At 36.3% G+C, this 20,286-nt stretch overlaps 1 protein-coding gene across 1 annotated transcript in view; it reads right to left on the bottom strand.

Moving 5' to 3' along the window:
* DGKB (diacylglycerol kinase beta) overlaps nt 1–20,286 on the bottom strand; it is a 688,394-nt gene that overhangs the window by 520,192 nt on the left and 147,916 nt on the right. The window contains exon 4 of the mRNA XM_077757671.1: nt 17,378–17,531. Coding sequence (XP_077613797.1) covers nt 17,378–17,531 — 154 coding nt within the window. The remainder of the gene's footprint in view (nt 1–17,377; nt 17,532–20,286) is intronic.

The raw sequence follows: 20,286 nt of genomic DNA, 5'->3' as shown, positions 1-20,286 counted from the left end.
TCTTTCTGTGCTTTAGGAAGTGACAGCTATAAATCAGCTAAAGAGATATGAAAATTGCCCTTTCACACAACACTGAAGAAGAAATTTGAGTCTGTCACAATATGATTTATATGACGATAATCAGGAATCATTCATTCATAAAAACACATATCTATGTCAAATATTTGCCAGCACCATGGATAAAACATCCTTTTTCCCATCAAGAAATCTGCCCATGACTAAGAAAGGGAACATAAACAAAAATCAGCTTAAACATGACAGACATTTAATTAGAGAGGTGGGAACATATGACTGTACTTTAGTTTTAATGTGGTTCATACTTTATTTCTGAAACCCATTCACTGTGCTTATTCCAAGACAAGAATAGTGAACTCAATGCCTGTTTGAAACTGCTGATGATTGTAGATTATCTGGCCGGTAATAACTGTAGTGAAACTTGTTTACATAAATGGTTAGTTCCATCTAACTGAGAAGCCTGTGAAACCAGATCGTGTGTACCTGACATGACCTGAAGGCAATCCCCAATTATCTTTTAAGGTTCACGTGGCAAACAAGAGGTGCTTGGGTGAAATGGTTTATGGGCTGAATGGCTACTAGATTCCTAGTCAACCAGGAATTACTAGAATGGAGGGAATAATCCCAACCAAATACAGTTCTACAAACCTATCATTCCTTAGCATGTCTCTACCTAGCCACATCCCTTGTTCCTATTTCTTTTGATGGATAACTTTGATGGAGTACCTGGCCTCTCCTCTAGCCATCTCAAAATAACCTACTGGATTATGAAATTACTTCTGTCATTCATTTAGTGAGTGTCTAATATGTGGCAGGAATCATGCTGGAGGCTTTAATATATATCATCTCACCTAATTCCCACCTTAACTCCATGAGGTAGAATGCAATATTCCCATTTTACAAGCTTAGAGTTCTGCATCTGGAAAATCCAACCTCTTTAATCTACACTAATAGATTACAGACTATTTTTGCTCAAGGTCAAGAATAAGAAAAAGTTAAGAAAAACGATTTACATGTTAATCCACAAGAATCCTTTTATTCTCCCCACCCCATTTCTCATTACTAGAAGGTTCCATAACTGCCCTGATTTTTCTTTTCTATGTTAACCTCTTCTCTTCTCTTCTATTTCATTCTTAAAATTCTGTCAAAGATCCTCTAAACTGAATTCACCACCCATTAATGGGTCACAAACCACATTTTGAATAACACTGCTATAAATCTTTCCTTTATTTTTTAAATCAAAGTCTTACTTATTTCAAATACAATTATATGCTTCACATTACTTCTACTTCTGTTTATAGCTATTAAAAGAGAGATAATTATAAATTGATTTTATTCTTAACAAAATGTCACTGCATGTCTAACAAAAACTAATAAAGTTATTTTTAAAAAATAAAAGGCAGAGAATTAAAGACAATCTTGAGTTTTTAAAGACATATATACCTTACAAGTTCTACCTAACCAGCTGAAGCTTGGCCAGCTGTAGGAATAAGCAGTTCCAACTTCTGATAAAAGACATTTTGGCGCTAACCTTTGACATGACCATAACTTTCAGACTTGGAAACACAGTATTTGAATTATGTTTGGATAAACTGTGACCTAACTCATCCTACATGATGAGCTAATCCTCTGTTCTCCGCTTTCCCGTTATGGTACTGAAATGACTTAATCAGCTTGATTTAACTCTTCTACAAAAACTCAGAACAAAACAAAAAAGAAGGAAAAGAACATGTTATGACATTAATTTGAAAGAATGCCAACCGTATTGTACATTTTCACTGATTTAGAACACCTCGTGATCATTTGTTTGTATAAAACTAAAGTGCTTGGTATTTCATTATCAGCTTTCATAATACTGAATATAAACAATATGGAGAATGTGAAAACCACATAATTTTGTTTGCCTCCTTGCAAGTAACGTACATATTGAACAGAAACAGCCACACATGATTTACATTTAGCCCTACCTTTTTGAAAAACATATTATTATACTAAAATTATTTTTATTTGACAAAATGAATGAATGTTTCATTTTCTTTTCATGACATGTTGTAAAGTAAAAGCTGTATCATATTCATGTAGTTTTATATTTAAGAGAATTTAAAGGCTTTTTAAAGAAATATTTGGACTTATATAGCAACCATATTGAAGAACTAATCAACTCTTCCTCAAATCCAGACAAAGATTTTGTTGTTGTTGTTCCTTTAGGATAGATAAAAATAATTACACTTTTTGCAATGACTTAGAGAGTACATAGAGAGAAAAAAATGTCAAAGAACATTTTGTCAATTACTTCCTAACAAACAATTTGGTAGAAGAGGACTTGACAGAATCCTGAGGTGCTGAACTGATGGAAAATGTTCTAAGTTTGTTCCTGCCTAGTCCTGTCCCCAAGATAAGCTCACTTTCTCTTAGCTGCTGAAAATGTTTCCTCATATTTTCACTTAATTTTCTGAAAGCAGGTCCTGGGGCCTCAATCTGTCTTCATAGAGATTTTTTCAACTCTACTCTACTATTTATATATACTTTATATATATATTTCCCCTTTCTGAAAGTTTGCTTCAGGTCTTTTCCACAACTTGACTCCTTCATTGCTCTAAAATATTTCTTTTTCTTTGAAGCAGTCTGGCTAAAGTTGACGCAGAACACACAGGAAACTGTCATAGGTGGCAAACAAGAAGTTGCAAGCCCGGTTTCTCGACTTCTTTTCAAGGAGATGCTAAATGGAACCCTACATTCCTCTTTAGCAGCAATAGCCTCTGATGAAGGGGCTCAGTATTCTACTTTCCATTAAGGAAGGCCATTTTAATCCATTTGATCATTGCTAAAACTCTTTAGAATTGGAACTGAACAAAAAGCTAGGCAAAACAGTGGTGTTTCTTTTGCCTGAAGTGGTCAACATTTACCTCTAAAGATAATGTGATTAGCTGACACCCAGTTACCAGGTTTAGTGACTTGCCAAAAGTTATGCTTCTTTCAATATTGCCTTGCAAAACTGAAGCAAGTGTATACACACACACACCATTTATGTTCACATACCAATGTCTGTTTGCACTGTACAACAAAAAAACAAAATAAAGTGAAAAGATATGCACTGTAACTGGAGTGTATTCATTCAATTAGGAAAAACTATCTTGTGCTTTGAGAACATTTTTAAGTTTGACAATGATTTTAGTGTGTGTGTATATATCTTCTTATATATAAACATTCTTCAAAGTTTTTAACTACAAAGATCATTAGCATTAGTCAGGTTGAGTACTGCCTGCTATTATCACATTCTTCAAGCAGATGATTTTCATTGTAATTCAAACTGGAGACACTCCATTTGTTCCAACAAAAATCTAAACAAGTTTTGTTTTAGTAGATAATTTTAATTCCAGTTTCAAGGTTCAATTATTAGTAAATAAATTTCAGGTACATGTTCAATTATTGCCTCTGCTCCAGTGTGTTTTATTTTGAAACACATGTAGCTCAGATAATGAAAAGGGTATCATATTATTCATTGTTTTCCTTCATCTATTAAAATGGAATATTCAAAACTAATAACATGAATTACATTTCCATGCTTATAAGGCTAAAAACCACTCTGGTAATTTGGCTTATCCATTTCTTAATACTGGCTCAATTTTCAGAACTTTATCAGGCTTAGAAACAATTTGTCAGAGTATAATCATATTTCCAATATTCGTAGTAAGAGGTCATGATAAGTAGCATAGGCAATAAAAAGTAAGAACGATTGTTTGGTATTGTCAGACATTTCATGATTTTCAGAGTTAACTTTCCAGTTATGCTTATTTTAGGATAGTATTATATTTTATGTTTTTAATTTTTTACGTTTATGCAAATTGGCAGCAAATGAGATAGACTGGGCTACAAATCAACAAGGAATGTATAATATGCATAAAATGAGGATAGGCAGTGGGATATTTTCCCTGATAAGAGACTGGGTCAATAAAGTATCTGTAGCAACATACTCTGCATTTCATCTTTTTGGACACTGGCAAAAAACCCAAACAAAAAAATTATAAGGAACAGGGCTCAAAGCACAGGTCTTTGGGGGTGATGTTCTAGAAGCACATCTGCGCTTCTGTGCCATACTGGGCTGCAGTCTGTGTTTGCGCTGCACTGTGAAGGAGCAGTCATAAAACCATCCGAACTGTGTGCCAACAACACTTACACACAATTGTAGGGTCTCATTTGACCCTACAATTTTATTTTAGAGACAAGAAGGTGGAACATCAGAGAGTAAAGTAAACCTCCAATGGTCGCATAGCAATCCAGGGAGTCAAGAATTGGAAACAGGATATCTAATTCCTGACATTAGGGTCTTTTCAAGTCAGTAAAAACAAAATCTACATCAGTTCTGTACAGCAAAATATTGTGTAATGTTCAGTAAGGTGGTATTAACCTTATGGCTAATATGCATATAAAACCTTATGCATATAACCTTATGGCTGTTATGCATATAAAAAATGGTTGGTATCACTGAGGAACTGAATTTTTGTTTTATTTACTTGTTAACTAATTTAAGTTTAAGTAGGTACACTGGGCTAATGGCTACCATATTAGTCAGTACTGGTGACATACTGTCTGCTGAAAGTAAATAAAACTATCATGTATGAAAACATAAAAAGTCATGATGATAATTTTTATTTTGGTCATGTTAAAAAGAATTCCCCAATTCCACTTCTGGAACAAAGAAACAAAACCCACAAGCAGACCCATAAAGAGACAAACTTATGGTTGGGGCAATAGTAGCTAAATAAATTAGGCAGAGTGAGAGATACAGGCTTCCAGTTACGGAATCACTAAGTCACAGGAATGAAAGATACAGCATAGGGAGTACAGTCCATAATATATGGTGACCGATGGTAGCTACACTTACGGCTGAGTATAGGTAGCATGATCTATATAAGCTTGTTGAATCACTTTGCTGTATACCTGAAACAATTGTAATGTTGTATATCAATTATACTTCAAATTAAAAAAATGCAAGTTACAAAGATGGGGTGGGGGGACGGGAATTGCAGGAACATGGTCAAAAGTTAAATACTTCCACTTAAAAGATAAATAAGTACTAGGGATGTAATATATATGATGACTATAGTTAACACTATTGTACGGTATAACTATATACTCTACTTGTTAAGAGAGTAGACCCTAAAATTCTCATTATAAAGAAAAAATTAAGAGACTAGATCCTAAGAGTTCTCATTATAAGGAAAACATTGTTTTTGGTTTTGGTTTTGCCTTTGCTTGTATTGTGACTGTATAAGATGATGGATGCTACCTAAACTTATTGTGGCTGTGATTTCACAATATATGTAAATCAAACTAGTATGCTATTTACTTTAAACTTATATAATATGTGTGAATTATATCCTAATAAAACAAACAAATATATAAAAACAAACAAAAATAATCCCAATTAATACTCCATAATATTTATTGTACTCTTTCAGAATGAATGACATTTTAGGGGGAAAAAAAGACACTAAATTTGATTTTTCCCTATGTCTGCAAACTAAAATGCTGGAAAATAATCTATTTAATAAATATTGGTAATAGCCGGCATTCAATGAACACTTATAATGCACCTAATAAATTATGTATTTGAGTCCCATAGTACCCAGTAAGATATATGAACTTATTATCTCCATTTTACTTTGGGAAAACAGAAGCAAAGACAAGTAGTAGAGTCCAATTCAAAATGCAAACTGAATTGAGATTTTATGCTTTAAGTATAATTCTGTGGAGCTAGAGAGAAAAATAAATCAGAGAAATACACCTCCTAACTCTCAATAAATGTCCTTTTGTTTTAAAAGTCTGGCTTTCAGGACCCTTAAGAGTATGTACATTGATTATTTCATAAACCTTTGGAATGAAATTAGAAATCCTAGTCATGGCTGAGAGCTCTAAATGTTAATCTTCCACTCAGATCATTCTTTGGGCCATCCATTAGAAAACACATTGGTGAGATGCTCACGTGTGTGTGTGTGTGTGTGTGTGTGTGTGTGTGTGTGTGTATGTTTTGCAGGTATAAAAATAAACATGCATATTTACCTATTTACCAAATCTTTACCAGCATTTTCTTAGAGGGAACTGGATTACGGATATTTTTTTTTCTTTTGTAATGTTCATCTGTGTTTTCTAATAGGTATACAATTAGTATGCACTTTATAAATATAAACCCAAACAGATATTAAGAATCTTTAATATTAGTCATGTAAAACCAGGTCCTAGGATACAGCACTGAACACAGAAGATTAAAATATATCCCATTTTATTGGGCTTTCATTTGAATGGATCAAAGCCAGTGCTCATTTTTATAGCTATTACTAGGTATTTTAGAGCACATCACAAGTTAAATAAAGTTGTGGCTGATTTGGGACTCTGAAAAGTACTAAATATCCTATTTTCTTTCATTTGAATAAAAAATATAAATGATATTAATGAAGACAACAGTGTAATAATCATAAGATAATACTATCATTTACATATGCAATCATTAACATGTAACTGAAAATAGAAAATCCCTTTACACTAGGTGAATAAATCTAATGGTAAAGATGGCAAATTTGAAGACCAACATTTTCTTTAGAATATTCATAGAGGAAATAAACAAACCTGCATAGTCAAACTCCATATATTCAAACCCATTTAGTAATTAAATGGGAGATTTGGGGAGCAGTTCCTGTACTGACAGTAATTTTATCATAAATGAGGCCTTGATGTATAGATTTTTCTGTGGTTTCAGTTAAGAATTTTTAGGGTGTCAAGATAAAATATTTATTGGAAAAAATAATTTGTTGATTACTACTACTACTAATAATAATTACCAGATAAATTTGGTACTATAGAAGTATAAGATATGTAATGGTTGATGCCACTTGGCCAATGGACAGTAATTATTCTATCTTTGTTTCTAGAGCATTTCTACATAGGTGTAAGTATGTCAACATTAATAAACACACAAATATATTTTAAATGCCTACTATGTACCAAGATGCTCCCCATCTTATAGTCACATAAGCCTTGTACTCTGTTCAGTTTGTGTTTATCGAGACCCTGTCTGACCTTTTTTGTGTTCCTGAAACTGAAATAGGTTATTAGACACAAAAGACTTATAAAGGAAGCTACAGTGAAAATATACACGCACACACACACACACACACACAAATTTTTAATATCCTCAAGACAGTCCTGATAAGAGTAATAATTTCTCCTCGGCACAATTAATGAAGTGTGTCTTTTGGCAAGAACATCCAGAAAGGTCATTTGGCAAAAGAATGTTTCCCCCAAGGTTCAAGTACCTCATTTTCATTGTACAATTTTCTGTTCTTAATTTGATTAACTTACTTATGAACAAGAAGAAATTCTTTCTCTTTTTCTGCCTAAAATTTTTACCTGGGGTGTGACTCCCTGGTTGCACAGAAAATATAAAAAAGAATTACATTCCATTAACGACATTGTAGCTTAAGAGCATAAATCAATTAACTATATTGGATGGGCAATGAGAGGAGCCAAAGATAAAGTACTGTAACTTTCAGTAGTAGTTGTTATTATTCTCAATCTCAATCTTTTGTACCTTTAGCCTCATGCCCCTTCATGATAGCTTCCAAACTGCTGGCAATGTGATTCTTTCTTTTTTTTTTATGAAATTTTTAAATGTTTCATTTATTTCTGAGAGAGAGAAAGACCATGAGTGGAGGCGGGGTAAAGGGCAGAGAGAGAAAAAGACAAAGAATCTTAAGCAGGTTCCAGGCTCTGAGCTGTCAAGCACAGAGCTTGATGCAGTGCTTGAACCCACAACCATGAGATCATGACCTGAGCCAAAGTAGGATGCTTAACTGACTAAGCCACCCAGGCTCCCAAGCAGTGTGATTACATTCTGACTTAAGATGGTATAATGGCTCTCCAATTTCACCATGGGCCCTTGGGTCCCTCTCTGGTCTCTTCTCCAGCCCCTCTCTTCCAGTCATTTCATCTGCCCAAGCCCAACAATACAAGGCACAAACCCAGATCTCTCAATACTCAGCAAGCCTCTACTCTTACTCAGTAAGCCAATCTACTTCTAACTCCTAAGGCAGTAGGACTGATTCTACAGGACCACTTCCTCAACTCTACCTCCAGACTGCGCCCAGTATTTCCAAGGTCATGCCTACCATCTTCTCTGGGGCCATCAAAAATGATCTCCTTATGACCCCCATCCCAGTTTCAGTCATTCATGAAAAACTGAGGACTTCTAGTCATCTTCAATTTCAAGCAGTACTTTCTATCTAATCAATGTTAGCTAAGAGCACTCCTTACATTACCCTCTGACATGCTATCTACATTTTTATTTATTTATTAAAATGTAAATGGCCATAGGGAAAGGGAAGTAGTTCCATTTTGCTCACTGAAATTTGAATAGTGTGGGGGGCACACTGTAAGTGATCAATAAATATTTGTGAATGATATAAAACATTATTCAGACATAAAGAATGAAATCTTACCAATTGCAACAACATATATGGATCTAGAGTATAATGCTAAGCAAAACAAATTAGACAAAGACAAACACCATATGATTTCACACTAATGTGAAATATAAGAAACAAAACAAATGAGCAAAGAAAAGTGTGTGAGAGAGAAACCAAGAAGCAGACTCTTTACTCTAAAGAACAAACTGATGGTTACCAGGGAGGAGGTGGATGGGTGAAATAGGTGATGGAGATGAAGAAGGGCACTTGTGATGATGACCACCGAGAAATATATGGAACTGTTGAATCACTATATGGTACACTTGAAACTGATACAGTATTGTAAGTTAACGATACTGTATTTAAAATTTATTTAAAATTTAAAAATGGGGTGCCAAGGTGTCTCAATCAGTGAAGTGTCCAACTTCAGCTCAGGTTATTAACTCAGGGTTCATGAGTTTGAGCCCTGTGTCAGACTCTGTGCTGACAGCTCAGAGCCTGGAGCCTGCTTTGGATTCTGTGTCTCGCTCTCTCTCTCTTTGTTCCTCCTGTGCTTACCCTTTGTCTCTCTGTCCCTCTCTCAATAATAAATAAAGAATAAAAAAATTAAATTAAAAATTTTAAAGTAAATGAATATTTATGAATGGAATAATACTGAATGCCTTATATAGTTCACACACTATCCTTTGATACGGCTTTTTAAAAAAACTTCTAAATGTTTATTTTTTAGAGAGAGACAGAGCATGAGTGGAGGAGGGGCAGAGAGAAGGAAAGACGCAGAAACTGAAGCAGGCTCCAGGCTCTGAGCTGTCAGCCCAGAGTATGATGTGGGGCTTGAAACCACGAACTGTGAGCTCATAACCTGAGCTGAAGTTGGACGCTTAATCGACCAAGCCACCCAGGTGCTTCAGGCAATTTTTGTGAGCACGTTTTCTCTTCTTGACTCTCTCTTCCAGCCTCTCCTACTCGTCCCTATCACTACCTGTATTTAAATTAGATAATTTCAATTTATGGCTAAGATCTCAGGTGACCTTGATAAAAAGATGACAACTTTTATTTTATTATACTTGATCACCTAATTGTCTGTTTTTCTGCTTGGCTCTAAAGTATCTTCAGCTTTCTGGTGGAATTCCTGGCACATAATGTATCTTAAAAAAGGAATGGTGGAATGCATGAATTAATGTAATAAAATGATTAAATAAATAATTAAATGGCACATCTGGCCAACTCACTACATGATCTGATATAAAAGGTGCTAGGAAAATCCTTTTTTTCTGTCATATAAAACTAATAATAACAACAAAAACCACTGATACGGACCTATAGCTAATAACAGACATTTACTATTATGGAGTGAAGGTTTTAGACATTGTGGGGCCAACAGAAATATATAGTATGAATGTCTGAAGCAGTTAGGAATCAGTTGCATTCTCTTTAAAAAAAAAATTAATGTTTTATTTATTTCTGAGAGAGAGAGAGAGCGAGCAGGGAAGGGTCAGAGAGAGAAGGAGACACAGAATCTGAAACAGGCTCCAGGCTCTGAGCCAGCTGTCAGCACAGAGTCTCTTGCAGGGCTTGAACCCAGGAACCGTGAGATCATGACCTGAGCCGAAGTTGGGTGCTTAACGGACTGAGCCACCCAGGTGCCCCAATTACATTCTCTTTTAATTACCATATTTTTGGAGAAGTTACTAATGACTACTGTTAAGTGTTATGTTATATAATAAGAATAATAACTTAGCTGAAGGTAGTTACTCCCCAGCACTGCTGTGCTGCGGTGGCCTAGGTGGGGGCTGGGGAGGAGCAAGGATGCACCAGCCATCTTACAAGAAGATGATGCTGGGACTTTTACAAGGGTGCTGGGCTTGCCTTCCAGTTGCACACTCTAAGTATCTCATCTGACTAATCACTGCATTCTTCGCAAGGAGCACAGCATGTGCAATTCAACTACAATGAAACATTAGCTGAGGCTTGAAAGAGTTGGGTTTTGCTTGTGAGTTAAGGGCAGAGGAAGAATTATGTGGGAAATCAGAGTCCTGCATAACCCAAGTAGATATAAGTCACAGCAAACATTCAGATTTGAAAAGGAGCTGCGGTGCATGGGGCAAGAGACAGAATTGGGACCATAAGCAGATCTACAAGCTGCATGACATTGTATATACTCCTATGAAACTCAGGTTTTATCATTTTCTTAAGTTCAGTGCCCAGACCCTGGAGTTCCATTAACAGGACCCTCCTGGCGGGGGATGGAGGGGGGTGGCTCAAAAGATAGGGGAAGACTGTGACTAGAACTCCCTGTACTTACATCTCTCCTGCACCTCTTCCCTCCACCAAAGCAACTTTGTTTAATCTGCTTTTAAATACCAAGGATTTAAGTTTACAGGAAAAATTTAAAAAAAATTTTCCACAAGGGGATCATGAAGGCCTCAAACTTGGAAACCCAGGAGTAATATAATCAGGCTTCTGTGGAGACGGCAAGTGAGGGCTGACTGGGAGTCATGCTAATGGATGGTCTATGACACAAACAATGATGGATCAAACTGACACTGGCAGAATGTTTGAGAAGAAGAAGTTATGATGAGCAATAGAGAGAGAGCATTTTGTAATTCACTAAACATGAGGCCTGAGGCAGTGGAGGGTAGAAGAGATCAATATTTTAGGATTGGACAACTGATAGATACTTGAGTTCCATTAACCAAGAGTGGAGATAGGAACCGAGGCAGGTTTGGGTAGAATATAATTATTTGAATTTCAAACATATTTAGTTCAATTTGTATGGGATATCCAGATGAAGAGTTCCATCTGGAAAATAGTTAATATATATTCTCTGTGAGCTGAAGAAACAGCTATGTATTGTATGGGGAATAACTGAGGTATTTTATGTTACTTTGTATGATGTGAAAAAAATTCACCTTTTGAGAATGAGGGGAAAGATATGAATAAACTAAAGGAAGTGTGAAAATTTTAACCTAATTGATCTAGGAGACAGTATCAAGAATAAGTACTTTTTATGATACATTTTTTTTAAAAAGGTGTAGAGCTGTGAAGGTCATGTTAATATTGTATGGTAACAATTTGGAGAGGCAACAATCTGCATATCTATGAAATTTCTCTGGTTATTCTCAGTGTTTGAATTGTAGGGACTGAAATATGAGATCATAATATCAATTTGAGATCAAAGGTATATGAGCGACTTGCAAAAAAGCAAACGTTCCACATGACTGAACAATTCTGTAAAGAGTAGTTCAGGTAATAGACTCAAGCGATGAAGATAAAGTCAGAAGTTAGTCATGGGACTAACACAGAGGTGAAGTGTTAGGAATGAGACATTTACAGTGAAGGAGAAGAAGCGATGAGAAAGCTGGAAAGACACAGTGTTAGAGATATCTTCCAAAATTAAAAGTCTAACTTGGGAACAGGAGAAATAATCATCTTACATTTTAAGGAGGTAGGTGACAAGAGGCACTTACACTGCCACAAAATATGCCCCCCCAACAAAAAAATCATTCAGTACACAAAATACCACATGGATCAGTAGCTCGTACAAGTTGAACAAAAAACAACTACACACACATACACACACACACACACACACACCACACACACACATACACACACACACACCTTTATGCCTCTTTATACTCATTTAAAAATCTTTATTCTATAAAAACTGTTTCACATTTACCATATCTTCGATACTTGAATATTGTTCATTAACAAGAATAACATTTTTCCCTCAATTTATTCTTGCTTTTATTGAGAAACAATTGCTGTTTAGTTTCTATAGTCAAGAATAGCCATCGTATTCCTGTTGATACTCTAGTAAAACAGTGAGGTAAACTCTAAAAAGGGATAAACAAAACAGATTATAGCTCCCTTCTAATCAATATTAATTCGTGATTTTTCAGCTCAAATATATCTTGTGTAGATAATTTATATTACTGCAAAGTAGGGTTCTAAAAATAATTTTCTTTTTTCACTATCAGGGATAAGTTTCAAAGACTATGGGGTTAAAACAGTCCTAGGATGGACACCATGCACTTATGTTTTAAAATGTGAAGACCAAGTTTTGAAAAGGAATTCCAATTTTATTTTTTGCTGCATGAGAGTTACACAGCCCATCTTGCGATTCCTTTCAAGTAGATCTGTGCAGATTATGTGGCTGTCCCAAATGAAGTACAAGCTGTTACCCTTTATTTCTTTTTTTCATTTTGGAAACTGATTTGATTTTTACTACTTGTAAATCTGGCATCTTCTAAGTAATACTACATGCTATTTGAAGAAAAGAGAGTTTGAGATTTTCATTTCTTACAAACCTACCTAATTAATTAGAATCTCGCTCCTTCCTCTAAGTCTGACACAATTACTCAGATCGAAAAATGTTCCCCTTGCTTCTTTCTCATACCCAAAACAGAATTGCTTCATATGAAATTAAAGAGACAATTTTGATTTTATTTAGTCTATGGTATGTGGAATCTATTTATAGCATGAAATGGAGAACGCAGAAGTTTAATTTCTAGATCAAAGTAAGGGATTGTCCCATTTTAAAATCTTCAGTCTTGAACACTGGAAACCTCTGATAGCACACTGTAAGAACACACAAAATAAGACTCACAGAAAAACCAATGGGGGGAGTCTTTTCAAATCATAATGTAAAGGGAATTACCTAAGCAACTAAAACATTTAGAGTGTAATTAAAGATTATAATAAACATAGTCTTTGGTATACAGTTTGAAGGAATCAAAATATATCATATGGAAGGTGTACACTTGTTTTTAGAAAAGCTCACACCTATGACACATCAGATAAAGAGTTAGTATCCAGACCTATAAAGAATTTAACATACTCAACACCCAAAAAATAAATAATAATAATCCAGTAAAGAAATGGAAGACACTTTTCCAAAGAAGATATCCAGATGGCTAACAGACACATGAAAAAGTACTCAACATCACTCATCATCAGGGAAGTACAAACCAAAACCACCAGGAGATACCACCTCACAACTGTCAAGAGTGGCTAAAACTATCAACTCAGGCAACAACAGATATTGGCAATGATGTGGAGAAAGGGGAACCCTTTTGCACTGCTGGTGGGAATGCAAGATGGTGTAGCCACTCTGGAACCATTATGGAGGTTCCTTAAAAAATTAAAATTAGAACTGCCCTATGACACAGCAATTGCACTACTAGGTATTTATCCAAGGTATACAGCTGTGCTGTTTCAAAAGGGGAAAATGGACCCCAATGTTTATAGCAGTGTTATTGTCAATAGCCAAAGTAAGGAAAGAGCCCAAATGTCCACTGACTGACGAATGAATAAAAAGATATGGTATATATATGCAGTGGAATATATTTTAAATTTTTTAATGTTTTTTAAAATTTATTTCTGAGAGAGAGAGAGAGAGAGAGAGAGAGATGGTGTGAACAGGGGAGGGTCACAGACAGAGGGAGACACAGAATCTGAAGCAGGCTCCAGGCTGTGAGCTAGCTGTCAGCACAGACCCTGACACGGGGCTCGAACCCACGAACCCTGAGATCATGACCTGAGCCAAAGTTGGACACTTAACCGACTGAGCCACCCAGGCGCCCCTGTATGTAGTGGAATATTACTCGGCAATCAAAAGGAATGGAATCTTGAGGCACCTGAGTGGTTTGGTTAAGCGGCCAACTTTGGCTCAGGTCATGATCTCACAGTTTGTTGGTTGGAGCCCCGCACTGGACTCTGAGCTGATAGCTCAGAGACTGGAGTCTGCTTCAGATTCCATGTCTCTCTCTCTTTGTCCCCTCCTCCGACCCCAGCTTATGCTCTGTCTCTCTCTGTCTCCAAAAAGTAAATAAAAGTTAAAAAAATTAAAAAATAAATAGAATGAAATCTTGCCATTTGCAACAGCATGGATGGAAGTAGAGTGTATTATGCTAAGGGCAATTAGTCATAGAAAGACAAATATCATATGATTACAATCCTATGTGAAATTTAAGATACAAAAGAGATGAACATAAGGGAAGAGAAGCAGAAATAATATAAAAACAGGGAGGCGGACAAAACTTAAAAGACTCTTAAATACAGAGAATAAACTGAGGGCTGCTGGAGAGGTTGTGGGTGGGGGGATAGGCTAAGTGGGCAAGGGGCATTAAGAAGGACACTTGCTGGAACGATCATCGGATGTTTTATATAGGGGATAAATCATTGGATTCTACTTCTACAATCATTATTGAGCTATATGCTAACTACCTTGGATGTAAATTTTTAAAAAATAAGAAAAAAGAAAAAAAAAGAAAAGAAAAGCTTGCACTGACATATATATGATCTCTTGAGGAAAGAGACTTTATGTTATTACCGTAAGGGGAAGCAGTACAATATAAAGCTTAGGAGAACGGAGTCTGTATCACACTGCCTATGTCTTAGTTATGGTTCAACCACCTATTTCTTACTTGCATGTTCTACTCTTTTTATTTATTAGAGTGCCAGATACTAGACATCTTCTATCCCTTTACCCACATTTTGGTTTCTACTTTGTGATGTGAGGGCTCAAAGTCGCTAGATCAAGGGCTCCCTTGGGATCCCTAGGCTCCTTTCAGAGAAGCTGTAAGGTCAAAATGATTATCAGTGATAATTGTGTGATATCACATTTTCTTTTTTCACTCTAATTCTCTCATGAGTGTACAGTAGAGCTTTTAAGAGGTTGCATAACATAGGATACAACAACAGAAACACAGAAGCAGATATGAAGCCAGAGGTTAAACAGATTTGCAACAATATAAAACAAGGACACTCTTCTCACATTTTTTTTTGTTTTGTTTTTGAACTTATTTTTCAGAAAAATGTTATTTTTGTTAATATGTAATGGATTGATTATACACTTTTACAATACCTCATCTTTAATATGGATATAATAGATATCACCAAAGGTCTCTGGGGTCCTAAAAGTGTCCTGAGACCAAAGAATTCGAGAAACTCAGCTGTAGACTATGCTTCTCCACTGTGAGCTGACTTCCTATTGAGTTGACAGGGGCCACTAGAGACACATGACAAGGAAGGAAGGAGAAGGGGCTGGTTCCTGTTCCTCTACCTCACTTCCTGTTAGATCTCTATGGTACTTCCCCCTCACAGCACATAATTCCAGGCGGAAGAGGCTCCAGACACCAGCTTATATCCACATCAAAAAAGGCAGACTGAGCTCTGTCTACACAGCCCTGCACAGACCTCCAAGATGACCCTCTAGCATCTAACTGCCAGGCCACAGGTGTCTCTTGAGCTCCTAAGCTACAAAACTCAGACAGAGGTATCCCCTTCACAGAAGTCCCAGGGTCAGATCTGCCAGGCAACACCTTCTCCGCAGAACCCTGCATCCCAGTTCCAAGATGTCCTTGCTCTAAGCTTCTGAGTTTTGATTACTGATTACTCCAACCTCGGGGCAGGACACACTTCCTGTGGTTGTACCTCTGCATTATTACCTCAGTATTTCTCATTGCTTTTTCAACTTTCCAACACTGTTTAACCAATCACCTAGTCTATGCTCTCTGGAGTAACTGGATGAGATTTCTGTTCTCCTGACTGGATGGAGCTGGACACAATTAGCAACAGGTATTAATACATTAGACATCTCTGAAAAGCTACCTATTATGACAGAATCAATCACCTCTATGGTGACATTAAATTTATTTATTTTTTTCTTAAACAGTTTATTGTCAAGTTGGTTTCCATATAACACCCAATGCTCATCCCCACAAGTGCCTTCCTCCATGCCCATCACCCCCTTCCCCTCCCCTCCACCCCCATCAGCCCTCAGTTTGTTTTCGGCATTCAAGAGTCTCTCATGGTTTGCCTCCCTCCCTCTCCCCAACTATTTTTACCCTTCTTCTCCCCCGTGGTCCTCTGTTAAGTTCCTCCTAATCCACCTATATGTGCAAATATATGGTAGCTGTCCTTCTCTGCCTGACTTATTTCGCTCAGCATAACACCCTCAAGGTCCATCCATGTTGCTACACATGACCAGATTTCATTCTTTCTCATTGCTGTGTAATATTCCATTATATAGATAAATCACATCTTCTTGATCCATTCATCCGTTGATAGACACTTAGGCTCTTTCCATGTTTTGGCTATTGTTGAGAGTGCTGCACATGTACCCCTATGCATCAGCACTCCTGTATCCCTTGGGTAAATTCCTAGCACTGCTATTGCTGGGTCCTAGGGGAGTTCTAGTGTTAATTTTTTAAGGAACCTCCACACTGTTTTCCAGAGGGGCTGCACCAGCTCACATTCCCACCAACAGTGTAGGAGGGTGCCCGTTTCTTCACATCCTCACCAGCATCTGGAGTCTTCTGATTTGTTTATTTTTGCCACTCTGACCAGCGTGAGGTGGTATCTCAGTGTGGTTTTGATTTGTATTTCCCTAATGATGAGGGACACTGAGCATCATTTCATGTGGGTGACATTAAATTTTAAAAGTGAGTTTCTAAGAGAAAAATCAAAACTATCTTCTATGAAAGTATATTGGAAATTTACACGTGATAAAAATACTATGTTTCCTACACATAATGGCTTTGTGACTGCATTTTCATATATAAAGTGATCTATATTTATCTAGTCATTTAAAGGAGGACTTTTCCATATTTGATGGAAGTATCTCTAAAAATTATTACCTAAACATAGACTTCTAAGACTCTGAATGACAAGTGATGGATAATGATAAAGTATATTTTCTTTAAAGTTTAGCTATAATTATATGAGATACTTTAAATATTTTGCACAATCTTAGTATGTATGACAGTATAAGTCTTGCAATAAAGATATTTCTTAAGCAAATAATCTCTTCTCTTATAAAGAACTTGATAATGATTTTCCCTTTGGGGTTCTTACTGTGTATACATAGTTAAATAAATAATTAGACTTACCGCCTGAAAGGAGAGCAGGCTTACTTTTTACCATTGGACTAGAATGAGGAAATTTGTTGCTAAATGACATGAAAAGGTGAGCCGTGAAATCATCAGGAAGCTCTGCTTCCAGGAATGTCTTCATAAATAGCTTGAAACCTTCAAAATCTATTGTCTGAAAAAAAATTGAAACATATATTTTCAGACTTAGCCAACATTAAGATGTTTTATGTGCTATATTCAGAATCAACAGTGGTAGAAATGACCTCAAACATTCTTATACCCATGTCTACAAAAGGAAGGTAGCTATTTGAGAAATGGAGGGAGCAGTCTTAAGCTAATAGTGGAGGTTAGATAAGTATGTATCTTACCTGTGTTGGGGCAGCAGGAAAGGCAGAAGCTTTCCAGTCAGACATTTCTATTTCCAGAGTATTTTATCACCTTAAAAAAATCTACTCTTTGAAACTGAGTTTCCTTTTCTGTAAATTGGGAATAATATTCCCAATCCCACAGAGTTGCTGTTATAATTAAATCAGGCAACTGACATGAACATGCCAATGCAGTCACGAACAGAGCACGGATACTCTAAAATAAAGGAATTTCTCTTGTCTCCTTTCCTGGCCTCTAATGGTCAATCTTGATTTTGACAAATGAGAAAAGGGGTTAAAGTAAAAAATTCACCCTAGCACCAAAATCATTTGATATGAAATTCCAAAGTGAAATTCTAAAACTTCCCATGCAAACTTTCGAGGAAACCTATTTCACGACCTTTGCCCACCTGTACTCACTGCAGATCTATAAAAAACAAAACAAAACAAAAACACAGATATTGATTTGGAGAGAACCACTGCTACACTGAGAGTCTCCATATCCACCTGGGGAAATAGTGGTAGAAACCACCTTCTTATCCTTGAGTTAAGGAGAGGATTTCCCAGGAGTCACCTGGATAGCTTATTTTCTTCACACAGATGTGGGCCGTGGACTGGACAGATCCAGACAGAATCCTACTCTTGTCTGGAAAACTGAGGACAAGGGGGTAGGTCCTTCGGGGCAAAGGCAAGTCAATGGTACTATATTGGGTTTGGTTAAGACCCTCAGGTCTGTAGAGACAACGAGGCATAAATATATCCTGGGAAATCAATGCAGACCACGTGGAAGAGGCCAGTGGAGTTATGTTGGGTCCTAACCAGTAGGCCTTTGAAGGGACTAAGAAACCTACTGAGAAGAAGCTGGAATAAAGCCGCATCTGTCCAGATCAAGAGAGTGTAAGGTCGATGGGCCTCACAAGGTCGATGGACCGGAGAGGAAGCCCATGAAGGGCATTATTTTTTCTTATCCAGTTCAATGTAACTGAGATGAAACTAAAAATAGGGCAAAGATGAAATCTGGCTGATGGATGCTCTTAATTTTAGTCAAACTTCTGGCAGATGAGAATAAATTAATTCCTTAAACTGCTATTTTGGAGAGAAAAAGTATTTGTTCTATGTAATTATATTGGGATAATATGGTACAGAATGACCAATTTTATTATTATTTTGAATAAACTTAAAATGGAATATGACATACAGGGATATCATCATAAAAAGTACATTTTTATATATTAGATCGTGTGCCAGTTAAGAATATGTTCTATGTCTGTTTCTGTATCTAATATAATTTCAAGTCTGTAAGAAACAAAACCAAAATTTCACTGTGTTTATTCATGGTTGCAAAACTCTGCCTACACCTTAATCTGATATTTTTGGTTAATCTTCCTTTGCTTATCCATAAAGAGCACTTAATACTGGTGCACCTTTATATTGGAGTACATTTATACTGGTGGTAGTAAATGACTTCACTTTCTTCCATGGGGCACCTAGGTGGCTCAGTCAGTTAAGCGTCTGACTTCGGCTCAGGTCATGACAACTCAGAGCCTGGGGCCTGCTTTGGATTTTATGTCCTCCTCTCTCTCTCTGCCCCTTGCCAATTCATGCTCTGTCTTCCAAAAATAAAAATTTTAAAAAAAGTATATAAAAAAAGAAGACTTCACTTTCTTCCATATTTAAGAAATCACCACCACCACAACATATTATATATTGTATTAGAGTAGTGAACCACATAATTAAAAACCATGAATAATATAAAGATATAAATAACAGCCTCAGGTAGCATTACTTCCATAAAGCAATATGCTTCATAAATGAAACCAAAGTTTCCAAATATGCAGAGAAGGCTAACAGCCAGACCACTGTATCAAAGTTAGTTTTCTTGAGCAGAGACACCTACTCTTACTAACAGGGTTCCTTGGGCATGACCAATTATTGCAAGAGATTAAATCCACTTTCAGTTAGATGAGTGACCAATATCCATAGACAATTATCAAATGTGTGAAGCCCTATGGGACATTAGGAGTAATTTTATTACAAAAATATAACTTTGTGTAAAAAATAACATATTCATAGGCACTGTGGCTGGGAGCATGGTCATTTATATTCACTCCTGCTTTTGTGTCTTAAGCCTTAAGTCATCAGCACTACATTTGCCAACATAACAGAACACAGGAGCATAGTTTTAAAGTGAGACTACCTGGATCTGCTCTCAGATTCAACACTTCCTAGCTGTGTCAAGGTGGGAAATTCATCAACCTCTCAATGCCTCAATTTTTCCATCTATAGAAAAGAATAACACAATACCTACCTTTTGGTCTGTTAGAAATTTCAGTGTTTTGAAGAATAAGCCTCAAAACCACATTACCTTAAATGTTTTTATATGCATTTGAATATCCTTTTTGGTTGTTACTATTATTTATTTTAGAAAGCTGGTAACAAAACATGAAGAAAGGACTAGAACTGATGACAGTTTTTCTTTGGATTGTCCTTTGGAACATGATTGTATTTAAAACGCAACTATTTCAAGGAAAATAGAGGAGAGTTTAACCTGATAACAGAGGA

The sequence above is a fragment of the Crocuta crocuta genome, unplaced genomic scaffold (assembly GCF_008692635.1).
Source record: "Crocuta crocuta isolate KB4526 unplaced genomic scaffold, BGI_CrCroc_1.0 scaffold62, whole genome shotgun sequence".
Classification (NCBI taxonomy): domain Eukaryota; kingdom Metazoa; phylum Chordata; class Mammalia; order Carnivora; family Hyaenidae; genus Crocuta; species Crocuta crocuta.
The sequence above is the reverse complement of the archived record's forward strand: the minus strand, read 5'-3'. Positions and strand labels throughout refer to the sequence as shown.